The 13,584-nt window shown below is 37.2% G+C and overlaps 1 protein-coding gene across 1 annotated transcript in view; it reads left to right on the top strand.

Annotated features, from left to right (window-relative positions):
* LOC113500625 (disintegrin and metalloproteinase domain-containing protein 10) overlaps positions 1-13,584 on the top strand; it is a 43,119-nt gene that overhangs the window by 20,677 nt on the left and 8,858 nt on the right. Inside the window, exons 2-6 of the mRNA XM_026881478.1 lie at positions 1,213-1,412; positions 1,496-1,562; positions 5,340-5,531; positions 10,984-11,167; positions 12,780-12,939. Of these exons, the coding sequence (XP_026737279.1) occupies positions 1,213-1,412; positions 1,496-1,562; positions 5,340-5,531; positions 10,984-11,167; positions 12,780-12,939 (803 nt within the window). The remainder of the gene's footprint in view (positions 1-1,212; positions 1,413-1,495; positions 1,563-5,339; positions 5,532-10,983; positions 11,168-12,779; positions 12,940-13,584) is intronic.

A 13,584-nucleotide genomic window follows, 5' to 3' on the forward strand; every position in this document is an offset into this window, starting at 1 on the left:
TTGTGTACAATACACCACACAATGGCAGAATATAAATAACTGACCGAAGTAGGAGACCGGAGGCATATTGTTCTAGCTGGCATGTACTTTAAGTACGCAGGTACTTGCAATGGCTTTAATGACCCCTTAGTCTAATGGCATGACCAGGCGTGTGTTAGTAGTATTCTAATGCACATAGGTGATATTTCATTAATTATATCTTCTTTAATTAAACGGTAAGACTTTTAGTAAAATACTATACCGCTAATATGTTAGCCCTCTTAAATCAGTAAAAAGTTTATAATTAAAGTTCGAATATTTATCACTAAGAAAATCGAATCTTAGTGGATGGCGTTTAATCAAAGTGTAGGAGTTAGCAAGCAGTAAAGTGATGTGTGCTCTGTCTGTTAAATTGTCGACTAGGGACAAGACGAACTTGTTCGTAACCACCCCAATATAAATTAAAAGAACTTACATAAAATCCGGACGTGGCTTGAACGAACATCCTTTTAATCTAATAGAAATGCTACAGGTAATGCTGTATGCTCTATCACAAGAAAGATTGTATTATATCAAAGGTTGGACTGACCGTGGTGGCAAGCAGTCACTGCTTCCGACCACGGCCAGTGCAAACCTGATCGAAACGTTAAGCCATCAAAGGTAAATTAATGTTCGCGATAATTTCCCGTTTACGTAATATAATATTTAAACATGGAACACAGTTAGTTCACAAGCTATGATTGCATTATTTTTCACATTAAAAACTAGTAACTCGATTACATCATAAACTCCACGGTTTTATGCTTTTTATTATTACGTTTTTATAAATAATAAAGAAATCTTTTTTATTATTTTTTTGGCGGTGTAACAAAAGTTATCTGTCAAGTATATGATGAACCAGACACATTTACCTAAAGCGTATAATATAATTATAAAAGGATCTGGTATTTAACTTAAACCTTCAAGTCTAAAACAAATCTAATTACAAGGTTTCTAATAAAAGATTAAAATTATGCCTAATTTTATGATGATAGTAAATTGAATAGCATTTTTTACCAACCATAGGGATTAAACTTTTTTGAAATCTACGTAGTCAGTCTCTGCGGGCATCCCTTTTGTCCTATTTCTCAGTCAGTAGTCCGTATCTACTTTATCTTTGTCTGGTCTTTATTCTTGCTTACGGATAAAAGCTTTTATACTTGGGTCCGTTTTAATGTCCTTTTTTCTTTTCAGCTTCTCGTCGTCGTCTGAACGAGTACATCGAGCACTACGAGGCGTTGGACTACGACCCCGATACGTTGCACGCGCAGCACTTGCGTGCCCGACGCTCAATAGATGCGCCATCAGACTTGCGACTCAAGTTCCGCGCGCACGGAAGGAGTTTTCACCTGCGATTGCGGCGCGACTTGTCCGCTTTCAGCGAAGACTTTAAAGTAAGTAATGCCACCTGGTTTAAAACTTAAATGTCGTTCGCCTTATGTAACATGTCAGCAAATTTATTTCCTCCTATGTGCAGATTGAGGGCACTAAAGGGCAGCTACATGAAGTCGACACATCACACATTTATCACGGAGAGTTGGCTGGTAAGTAGCTTTGTAAAATTTCGAATTAATTGAGATTAGGTTCATACTATCAATAGTTTAGGTCTTATTATCTCGTCCTAGAGAAAAAACATATATTAAAAAAATAATATGCAGACATTTAATCTTCGGGAATGGTTTAGTGAAAATTAGAAGGGATTCATCAGTTTCTAATACGTAGAGAACAACCAGTTGTTTGCCATAAATACATGAAAATATCCGGTTTAACTCTGAACAATTGCCACCTGCGCTCTCTTTCGATATATTTAAGTCTTTGCTTTCAAGTAAGTCGTAGGTAAGGTTTTTTTTTAACACGAAATGTAGACTATTTTTTTTTGTTATGCTGACTTGTTACTAAAGTCAATTGATTTCGAAACAAGCTTAAAGCTTTTAAAAATTAACTCAACTTAATAAAAAGTACATTGTGACGTCAGGTATAGGTTAAGGTGTTTAGTGTAGAACTGAGCACACACGTACTGAAAAGACAGCTCCAACTTTGTAGGTGGCATGTGGCGGACTGACAGCCACAACTCGGGACACTCCCATTGTACACCCGGAGCCGAGAACAGCGACGTTATCTGCACCCAAGATAGACGCTATTGTTTGTCCTCACCCCGAGGGAAAATTTAATAAGTCCTCGCTCGGAGTATGTCGACCGCGATTGTGTTTCTCTTTAATCAAACAAAAGCCGAACGCTAACTCTCGGTTCGCATCTGCCCACGCTTGCAACCTTGCCGCTCTCGCAACCGACTCGCGCCCCGCGAACCCAAAGCTTCTCTCGTTTCCTACATTAATAATTCCTTGAGAGCACTAAAACATATTTCTTTTCGCAATTACTGGCGGGATGGCGTCAAAGTCCTGGCTAATTGGGAGCTTTTGGTGGCCACTCGACTTTTAATGTTGGCAAGCGGAGGCCGCGCCGATGGGTAGACGCTCCGCTGGCTTAACTACGCTTCGCTATGTAAATAATTACACTGTTGAAAATTTCGCCCCGCATTCCTGGTCTGCTAAAGAAATGATCAAAGGAGATTCATAACATTTTTAGCGCACTATAAGATGTTTTTTTTTAATGGCGTTTAAAAATAGTCTTAAATTGGCTTCAATGCCCTTTATTATGAAAGTTCCTTTAGGTTAGGTTAGTTGGTTATCGGTGAAAAATGTTGTGCGATCCTGATGCGTATCGACACCGCGGTGCGGGTTCGACTTGGAGTTCGGGTGCGGGTGTTATGATGGTGAAAGTTTGGAACAGTGTAAATGGATAAAGTTGCGGAGGGCGGCGCGGCATCGATCGCAGTTCGTCGCCCTACTTACAGCGGTCTCCGCTGCACTTAGTCGTCGAGTTGCAACCTACGTTTTGCATGCACAACCCACGGTGTCCACATATTTCTAAACAATGATTACACGGTTAACTGACTTTACCAACAATAGACTAGGAGGAATTCGATTGAGAGCCATGTTATTTAATGCTCCATGTTTTTTCTTAAACCATTGAAAAAGTAAGATAATAACGGTTTTTTCCTGGGAAATATAAAAAAGTATCTTTCGATTAATTTTCTCTAGAAAATTGTTCTATCTGTTGCGTACTCAAACGCTACCGCTTCTTTTAACGGATTTCTGTATTCATATTTTAGTGTCAATAAATTGTACGTCTTTAGACTATGAATGTTTTCAACAATCAAATACAAAACAAATAATAAAATTCTACAACACTATAAAATACAGTGTCTATTTAGGTCGCCCATTGAAAATTCAACGAACGAGTAAACATTGCGTAAACAAAGAATATTATACGTGAACTATTTCTAGGAAATACTCACTTTCGTTGAGTACAACAATAGATGCTGTTGTGAAACGTGAATAGTCACTCGGTTGATATAAAATTTACTTGAATGATAAAATAAGAGCGGAGCAGTGCACTTGACTTCAGAAAAAGTGCTCGAGTTTTTCAGCCGCGCTTCGCACTTGAATTTTACTGAAAAACATTCGGAGCTCCGCGGTTAGTGCGGAAAACATTTCACGTTACTTCCGTACTTCCCAAATCGCTCGTAATTGTATGTGCACTGTGTGACCGGGATTGTATAGGACAGGATATTATATAGATATTTAAAAAAATGTAAGTCAGACTATAAACGCATATCTTTTTCGTTCATTAGATAAAGAAAGCAGTGAATCACAATATTCTAGCTACGAAAGAGACAGAAAAACAAATTAAATTTGAACAGAGCAGAACGAATACGATAAGTTAAAAATCTTTATACCATCCTCCCTTTTTGATCCCATTCCTACATTTGTTTGTTTAAACAACAGTTTGATTCCATGTATTTTTTGTCATATTCTAGGTACACTGCACTTATAACATTATAACCTAAATCCTTATTTGAGCGTTGCCAAAAATATATTACAAATTCATTTGACAACAACATCTGTTCTTACATCTGCAGTATCAATTATGTCAATGAAAGTAAATATAACACTTGTGTTGGCGATAATTTCCAAGAATATTGAACGTTTATCAGTTTATATCGGTGCTTCATTCCCCAAGTTTACCGTTCTCGGAACGACTGCAGTGACTGTCTTCGATTCAATACTTCATTGTCTCGACAGAATTGGTGTGAACCTTGTATATTGTTACTGTAAATAATATGTACTTAATATTTTTTTAATGTTCATGTGATTTAATAAAGGACAAAAATAGTGTATAACTTGTCTTGCCCCTTAATGTTTAAGATAGGTGGTATTCTATTCTAAAATCATATATTTTGTGTAGATACTGTGAAAACGAAAATAACGCTTGACCGCTTTATGTTCGGTGGTTCAAGGCACTAAAAATATACCAGTAATTTTCTGTATGAAGGATCATAGAAAACACAATAACATAACAAGTGCAATACGCCATTACGAATAAACTGTTATACCATTTGTCATTTGTTACAATATAATTCCATTAACGCTGGGGAATATAATTTTCTATTAAACCTACAGTCACCGACAGCAGTTAACCGTGCAATCAATTTGAACGCACCGCGCTAGCACCTGCATGTTCCACGAGGAAGGGACACCGAACAAATGTACGCCTTCATGGATGTAATTGCAACGTTCAATTTACGTACAATACACCACCGGCCCCCATTAGTGTACGAGTACTGTATGAGTCACCAGTCACTAGCTATCATTATTAATATCCCTCTGATAACTATAACTAACGTGGTTGTGACACGACACCGTTTAATCGTTTTGTGGAAGTTCCAACATTATCGTAAGAGCAGTAATTGAGGTTCGGGTGACTGAGACCGATATCGCTAAGCTGTGAGGTAAAGCATTCGGTAGCCGGATTACCTATGCTGCATAACTTACATTACATAACCGGTCGGTTTTCGAGTTGGAACGTAAACCTGATACTAGGAAGGACTTCTTACTTCAATAACTTGCCGTTTATTGTCCTTAGTCAACAATGGATTTATTGTTTTTATATTGGTCTGAAATGTTGAACGGCGTTTTATTTTAGATATGATTTTAAATGGTCGTTATGCATATCTTGACTCTTTGCAAATGTTTTGACAAACTTAACGCAAAACATGATTGAAAAATAAGTTATATATATAAGTAATAAGCTATATACTTCAAAATATTATTTTTCCATTTTGTTTTCTGGTTAATTTGTGCATCATTATAATAATTGAGCTTTTTGCAGATAATGTTTATGCCGGCAAATTACGTACTTATGTATATTAACTACCTTTAGAACCACTGTACAAACTAACCCTTTATTTGTTTACGCAGATGATCCACAGTCGACGGTGTTCGGTTCGGTGACGGACGGTGTCTTCGAAGGGAAGATCGTAGCGAGCGATGGTTCGTTCTATGTGGAACATGCCCGTCGATACTTCCCTCCTAATGGGACGCGAACCCGTGTCCACTCGGTGATCTACCGAGAGGGTGACGTCAACGACCCGTACGCTCATCGAAGACATGGTGAGTACAGCCATACTCTGAAAATATTACATATAGTATTCAATAAAACAGCCTACTATTATACTGTTCGTATTCGTATGAGGCACAAGGTGAGTCGAGAGTCGGAGACACACAGTTACTTGTAAGTTCGTACCAATTTTACAATCAACTCGGTTGCGATTTCATCTACATTGATAAAGATCACTTTCTGGATGTAGAAGCAACCTGGACAACATGCAGTGAAATAATTAAATTCAGCGGGTCTCATATATACATCTCGATTAAAGATTCATAATCAGGATATAAACGGAAAGAATATTATGATTCATAATTCTAAACCATGCTTTTGGTGCAAGAAAAATCCGATTATCGTGTAGTTTCCTACATACTATACGCTATTTTATGAGTCGTATCAAATGAAGTAATCAAGTTTTACGGTTTTAATCCCATTAAGGTATGTACAATTAGGTTGCTTCGCAGAGGTGCAATAACAAAATTAACTGTGTAGAAATTTGTAACTACACGTGGTGTTTGTGGAGTCGGGAGTTGAGGGAGAGGCGAGTCGCGTGGAAGTTTCGCCACAGTATGTCGCGCGGCAAATGGATTGCAACGCAAGGTCGTTTAACAAAGTTTAATCCCATTTGCTCGGCGCGCTGTCACCGGCTGATTGCAGCACCGCTTGCATCGGAAAATTCGCATAATTTATAACGGAACATTCAACTCGTTCATTGGCCGACGACTCAGTCATAAATTCATTCAGAGGCAGTCGACTTTAATTCCCCATGACGAGCTTAATAAACTTTAAATCATATTTTATCGTTGTGTAGATGAAATTTGGCACGGTTCACAATGTCATCAAACCAGACTAAATTCCACGTTACATATTCATTCGTCCGTAGGCTGCGCTGGAATGGTAATTTCGCGTCAACAACACCGCCCCGCCTGCCGAGTTTGCATTTTTGCCGTTTCAACTGTTGTAGATGCAATATCATTGCGCGGTCGTAGTACACTCACCCATCTGAATGTAAAACTGATGTATTAAATAAACACGACCCCTCTTTCGACATTGCTTTTGAATTCAGACAAAATAACCATTTTAAACAAGTATGAGTAACGACACTGCGTTGCAGGGTAATAATAAAATCCGTTTTTATGGTTCCGTTGTAAAACAAGCAACCCTATACCCTCACATGTCCGTTTGTCACAGAAATTTATTTCACATTTTTCCCCTAGCGAAGCATGCCGAGCGTACGTTATAGAATTAAAAACAAGCTCTACTATTTGATTGGGCCACTCTGTGCCTTGAAGAGCTTGCGCTTGGCTTAGTTAGTTTTCAAGATAGGTTTTATGATTTGGTATGTAGTGAACTAGTGAACGTTAATCTTGACTACGTTTATATTTTTTAAACATTTGGGGGTACTGGGTAAACCTGCTTCACGAAATATAACGAACTTTTGCTATTTATTATAAACACATAACCACTTACAGATATAGCAAACATCTATAACAGATATTATTATGCGTATTCTTTCGTATCTCAGAAAAGTCCTCGCTTCTGGTGATTTTTTCTTTATGTTGATAACAAGGTATTTCATTTGTTTTGCTTCCGAAAATTACGTTTGATCGGAAAATAAATTTTGTAGGTATTGAATGAGCAAGAAGGGTCGCGTTTGTAGCTACATTTGTTTTCATTACGAGTTATTGAACAGCGTTGGGGTACCCCTCTACGCGTTCTCTATGAAGCTTTTATTTGAATATGAAAGACTTTCACGACCAACCAAATAAGGGATATTTTTTAGAATAAATAAAAAAGTAATTTTTAACGACTTTTGAAAATAAAATCGCCGGAACAAAAGCGCCACTCATTTCTATCTATTTAAAGTAAACATTAATAAATATAGAATAACAATAAAGGGTTCTTAATATTTTGGAAGTCAGGCAACATACTCTAACGTTAGCTTAATTGTATTCAATGGTACATGTTTTCATTTACTTCATCCACGATGTAGCTAAGATATACAAAACAAACACGGCATTAATGTTGTTGTTTACCATCGCATAAAACAAATTAACCAAGTATATAGGATAACCTCTCCGAACTGTCTTGAGCGAAGACTGGAGCAACACTAATTTAATATGTCCAAACTCACGAGCTCATTTCGTTATACAAAGTATACAAACTGCTGTGAATTTTGTTCTACCCTGAAGCAATTTATATAATAACTGTATCCCTATGTGCGCTATTATTAAATTCATGTGTTTACAATAATAATATTGTAATATTCTCGCTTTCGATATTATAACGAAATTTAGTGATGACAGTACACCCAAACGGTTCTCGGGTATGGGATTTTGCACGGATGCGATTTTGCTGGCACCGTCCGTGGCAGCATGTGTGAATAAAAGTGTTTCGATTGCTAGTCATCGTTGGCTATGTATCAAAGTTACATGTTTAAGTCTTCGTATGAATCAGAGAGAGCCATTAGGTTTCAAAATCTCCTTTTTTCAAGAGTGAATGGAAAGCGTAATTAATGTAAAGCATTATACAATTACCTTCATTCTCAGTTATTTTAATACTGCGCAAAACAGGTACAAGGTAGACTTCAGAACTTACGCAATACTATGTTATTATGCATTTATATTTAGCTAAGTTCGTAACAAAACAAGGTATTGGCAGCCTTAGAGTTTCTATAAGGCGTTGCCGTGTTGTTCACTTGCCTCCGTAGCAGCTTAGACCGCACCGACCGGAATCGATGCTGTGAAGTATATTTGCATGATCAATGCAATATTTCGAATCGAAGTTATAAGGACCACGTTATTAATCTTACAATACGTAACGTTTATATCGAGAACCCTGTTGAAATATCTACAACATTATTATAGAGTAAATCTGCTTGATATTTATGATCAGGCGTACGTGTACTTTAGATAGTCGGAAGTATTATAAGTGAGTTATATTCCTTTCTGTATTATTTGATTTCATAACAATGGATAAAATACTGACCATTTATACTATCAATAATGGCTTTTTGTCATTGTAATAGTTGTGTTTTGAAAGGACGTTACATACTGTTAACGTTAACGTTTATACAAAATACTTTTCCTTATTAATTAAATCAATTTTTCAACCGTACGTATGAATTAATATCTCTTTGGTATTTCATGACAAAAAGACAGGAAAACTCGGTCAGAATGCTGTCAACGTTGTCTTTTATACTTTAAATCACCTCAAGCAATTCTGAAAATTAATGTAACATGGCTGGCGTTGTTCACGTAGATATTATTTTATAAGACCGGTTGGGAACGACTTCCTAATAAAAGCAATATTACGTTGCCCTTATTAAAACTTGTTGAAGACTTGCAGCCCTCACCGTTCTTGTTCTAACAGCTATCATGTAGTATGTATATGTATAATTAAGTTGTTTCATCGCACTCTTGTTCGTAATTAAACCCGCTATGGTTGACGTTTTCGTTTCGCGCAAAATTAATCATTTCCACGAAAATGTAGTCTTATATTTTTCAGTAAATATGATATTTGAATAGTTGGTAGGCTTTAACAACGCGAAATGTACGCCAGCAGGCGGTAATTTCCGTTATCTGGCTGGCGCGCCGCACCCGCGCACAGGAGGTTCGTTAAAATGCAGCCCGCCGGATGCGAAACGCCAATGTGCTCTAACACGACACACACGAGCTGAAAAAAAACTTCACTATTCAGCACTTTTTAATTTTAAAACTTCGCTTTTCGCTGGCAGTGTACGTACCTAGCTCTGACGCGTCATTATAATCTTTCTATTCATTTCTTACCCCGTTTGAATTACAGTACCAGTACAGTTGTTATTCATCTATTGTTAAATTATATTGCCTTAAGCTATTTTTAATTGTTATGTTTTAATGAACGTGACGTGTACCCTCACTTTGCTAAAATGTATTTTAATCACGTGTCTTAAATTTAATAAATCATGGTACCTCCTAAACGTTAGTCATATGTCATCCAACAGGTCCATGTCATATGCAGTTGGCAAAACATTACCGAGCCATCAGTCTGAACGCTGGTAATTACTTACATCTCGCAACTGGGAGGAAAAAACAAAGAGATTAATATATATTAGGGTAATAAATCTAACTGGAACTCGCTTGATAAATAAATCTCAGAATAGCTCTATAGTAAAGAGTTTCGTGTCAGCGTTCGGTATTTATTTCACCGCGAGTGGGCCGAAAGTAAGACGGCGGTGTCCGCTGTATACTTTATACCTCAACTCTTAACTGCTAAACATTTATTGTGAACTAGCTGTTACGCCCGCTACGAAACGAATAGATGCTCAGAGTAATAGAACATAAAATCTTGGTTAAGAACTAACTTAGTACCATTTTCATCCAAATTCGCTCAGTTTTTTCATAAAAGACTAACAAACATCCACATGTCATTGTATATCAGCGTTTCATTTACGGCTATTGGTTTTAACTATTAATGGCTGCAAGCATTGTCATTGTAAACTCTCCTATATATGTTTACCAATAAGTTCGTCTTGACCGCCGTCGAAGTACAACACATGAATATTTTTTATTGAAGCGTCGTCGACTGATCTGGATTATAAACTTTGATAAATCGAGATATCGTATTCGAGACACGTACGACGTTGCGTCTATTTGCTTCTTGTAATACCCATAGTATAGCGTGGTAACGTTTACTTGTTTGAAGTTACATTGCGTCTACTTCTTGTATAATAGCTACCTGGGTTGTTACTCATTGGCTCGGATCAGATAAAACATCTTTTAATAACCTGATAATCTAATTACATCCAACAACACTAACTTATATTTAAAGAAGCTGCAACAACACTTAAAATTACGCAAATTGTCTAGAATTATGTGATTATGATAAGTTATCAACACCCCTTTCAATATTTTCTTTTTACACCAAGCCAAGCAAAAGCTATAATTTAGGTTTCGCAAAGTCCTCGGAGACATGCATCGACCGCCACGTGTGTTTCACATTTCTTTTGTTCCTTAGAACAATGACCTCATATTCTGACAGTTATTGTAATCATAAGAGTAGAAATAAGTAAAGTAATCACTAAGTCATACACATTCCAAAAGGAGCTTTCACCCTACAGGATATATACAAAAAATGTAGAGAGGAGTAATTTTTTTAAATATGCAGTACGTTTAGTTCCATTTGTGGTAGCAACCAGCGGCAAGGACGCTAATGCTTTTTAAATTGAGGTGACGAAGGTCTGACGAAAATTTAACATCTAGTTTTTTCGTTCAAGGTTAACATTGCGATATGGTTAACAATTTCATTACCATTCTCGTTTATAACCGTAACACTTTAGCTATGTACATTTATTTATATGTGTTTGTTTCGTAGGTGACTAACATTCTTGACTTATCCAAGTGCATACCCCATTACACAGAATGAGCTAACGATTGCTGAGATTATGTCAAGTTTTTAAAGTGTTTCTGATGTGTTTAGGTCACGTGGGCGGTTGCGGCATCACCGACGAGGTCGTCCAGTGGATGGAGCGTATTCAGAACTCGGGCGTGGACGACGAGCCGCAGTCGTCGCCTGCGCCCGCGCCCTCGACGCCGACGCATGGGCACCACGCGCCCCCCTCTCCTCCTCCCCACCCCAATAGTTTGAGGGATGATGAGCCCAGGTAAACATTATTAGACAAATAAATATAATAGCATAAAAACCTATTTTCCTGCAACGTAGCATATCTCAGGTTTTGTTGGGTGTAACAAATATAATAAATATTTTATGCAAGAAGATTATTTAAAACACAAATAAATTCGAAACCAAAACTACAAAATAAATAAGTTATTTCTGTGTGAAGATAAAAGTGAAGAGAATCTAAAATTACTTTCTGTAATTACTTGGTTCTGTCGAAGCTCTTACTATTCAACTAGTGCTTTTACAATAAATATCTAACGTAAGATTGAGTAGAATTTCATTGCAGTTTCAAAATTTAATTTTTAGAACAATATTTTAAAGCTGCTCTCTAATGTTTTATGTACATGGATTAACACAACACTCCTTTCGCTCATTAAAATTCGGTTTTGTTTTACTATCGCTGTTTTACTTTGCAGCCAAGTAATATAGTAAGTATACTGCATTTTACTTTTGTAAGGAACTTTAAATCTACGTAATCCCAAGACAAAACTTGGAACGCTTAAAACTATTTCAGAAAGAAAAACTCAAAGATGCCGTAAGTACTAGCTATTGCTTGCGGCTTTTCTTTCTGGATAGGTTATATCTACAAAAACATTACCCTTTTAATCGTTATCTCTGCAGCCGTTTTGGCCTGAAGATGTGACAAACATACATACAAACACACTCACATACTTTTGCATTTAAAGAAAGGATAGCGTTTTATTTGTACACACAAGCTTCAAACAAAAAACTTTCGTTGCCATGTGGGCGCAACATATGCCACACGTGTGGGGCCTCTAGCAAAAAAATCTAGTATAAGCACAGTGAACACGCCCCAATAAGTGCTACATGCAGTCCAAACCGTTCAAAATCAAACGGCTTATAGAAGCCTATTAAACTCATTACTGGTTTATTGACTTGCATCGGTCAGATCTAGGGAATTAGGTTGTTGCTAAGGCGATGAGACGGCAACCTGTTTTGTCCCTTAATGCACGACTTTTACTAAATGTCTAAACGCAACGCGAACACTACACATGGACTAGTAATCCAATTTCTCCGATTTCTATTTTCAACGTTTTATCTAAGATGCATGCGTACTTTATATGAAGGTAAATTATGTGTTTTTTTGCTATCTGTATCAGCTTACGACTAGTTTTCGAAGCAATATTGCTCAAAGCTGTCGTGACAAAAGCATCTCAGTAACCAACTATAATTTAAAGGTGACTCAATCTAAATCCGTATAATTGACCTATCGCCTTCGCAATTTATCTCCTTAACTAGAGACAAAATTTTGAGACAAGTCGGCTCTACATGTCTACACTGTTGTCCTTTGTTTCTATCCTGCTTAGCACAGTCTGTCATGGGACATTTAGATGCTAATTTCTCTGTTTATTTCTTTTTGCAGCAAGTAAAGTTGTCATCTCTCACTGTTTGCTGTCGAACCTGGTTATGAGATTTTTTGGAACGCTATTCCTTCTCAGTCTCGTGTTTGTTGTACTTCCAGTTCCCTTTAATTTAGCGGCTAAAGCATCATTAACATGCGCTGATAACCTTCAACGTTGTTTTGGAAAACCCTTTTTTTATTTCTTTGTTAGACCATGATAATATTGTTTCAGATACTGGGATGTGCATCACTACAATAAGTACTCGCGCGCAGCTAACACCGGCGAGCACACGCGCACCCGCCGGGCGACCATAGACAAGCGGAACACGTGCTCTCTGTACATACAGACGGACCCGCTCATATGGAGACACGTTAGGGAGGGATTCCCGGACGTAAGTCATCACTCTACTGCTATTATGCTAAAAAGTTTGGTTGTTGGCGCTCACCTTAGGAACGTGGTTTGAACTGATGTTGTCTTTTGGATTAGATAGAGCATTTATTGAGACAACAATGACAACATATATAAAATATGAATCCTTACTAATATTATAAAGCTGAAGAGTTTGCTTCTTTGTTGAAACGGGCTAATCACAGCAACAAAAGAAGCGTTATTTCAGAGTTTGATAGCCCATTTACTGAGGAAGGCTTTAGGGCATATATTGTCACACGGAGCAGACCAGTAGAGAAGATTATTGCAATCTAAAACAAGTAATCCGGTTTAAAAATTATTATCCTGTTTTAATATTACTTATATTCATAATCACGCGAACAAAGCCGCGCGCAACAGCTAGTTATAATACGAAAAAAATGGATGCAACCCGGACTTAGCTAGATCTATCGGGCTACTTGCAAAATAAATATCCTTTTATTAGAAGTTTCATAAAACAAATGAAGTATCGTAAAACTATAACTTATTATACCCCGTTGTATATAATTGCAATTGCTATAGCTGTATTTTCTGTTTTATATACACTTGCCGTTCATACGGAGTTTTTGATTACGAACCTACCTTCATAATGTCAAAACAGTCTACTGGA

Source organism: Trichoplusia ni, chromosome 14 (genome assembly GCF_003590095.1).
Source record: "Trichoplusia ni isolate ovarian cell line Hi5 chromosome 14, tn1, whole genome shotgun sequence".
Lineage (NCBI taxonomy): Eukaryota > Metazoa > Arthropoda > Insecta > Lepidoptera > Noctuidae > Trichoplusia > Trichoplusia ni.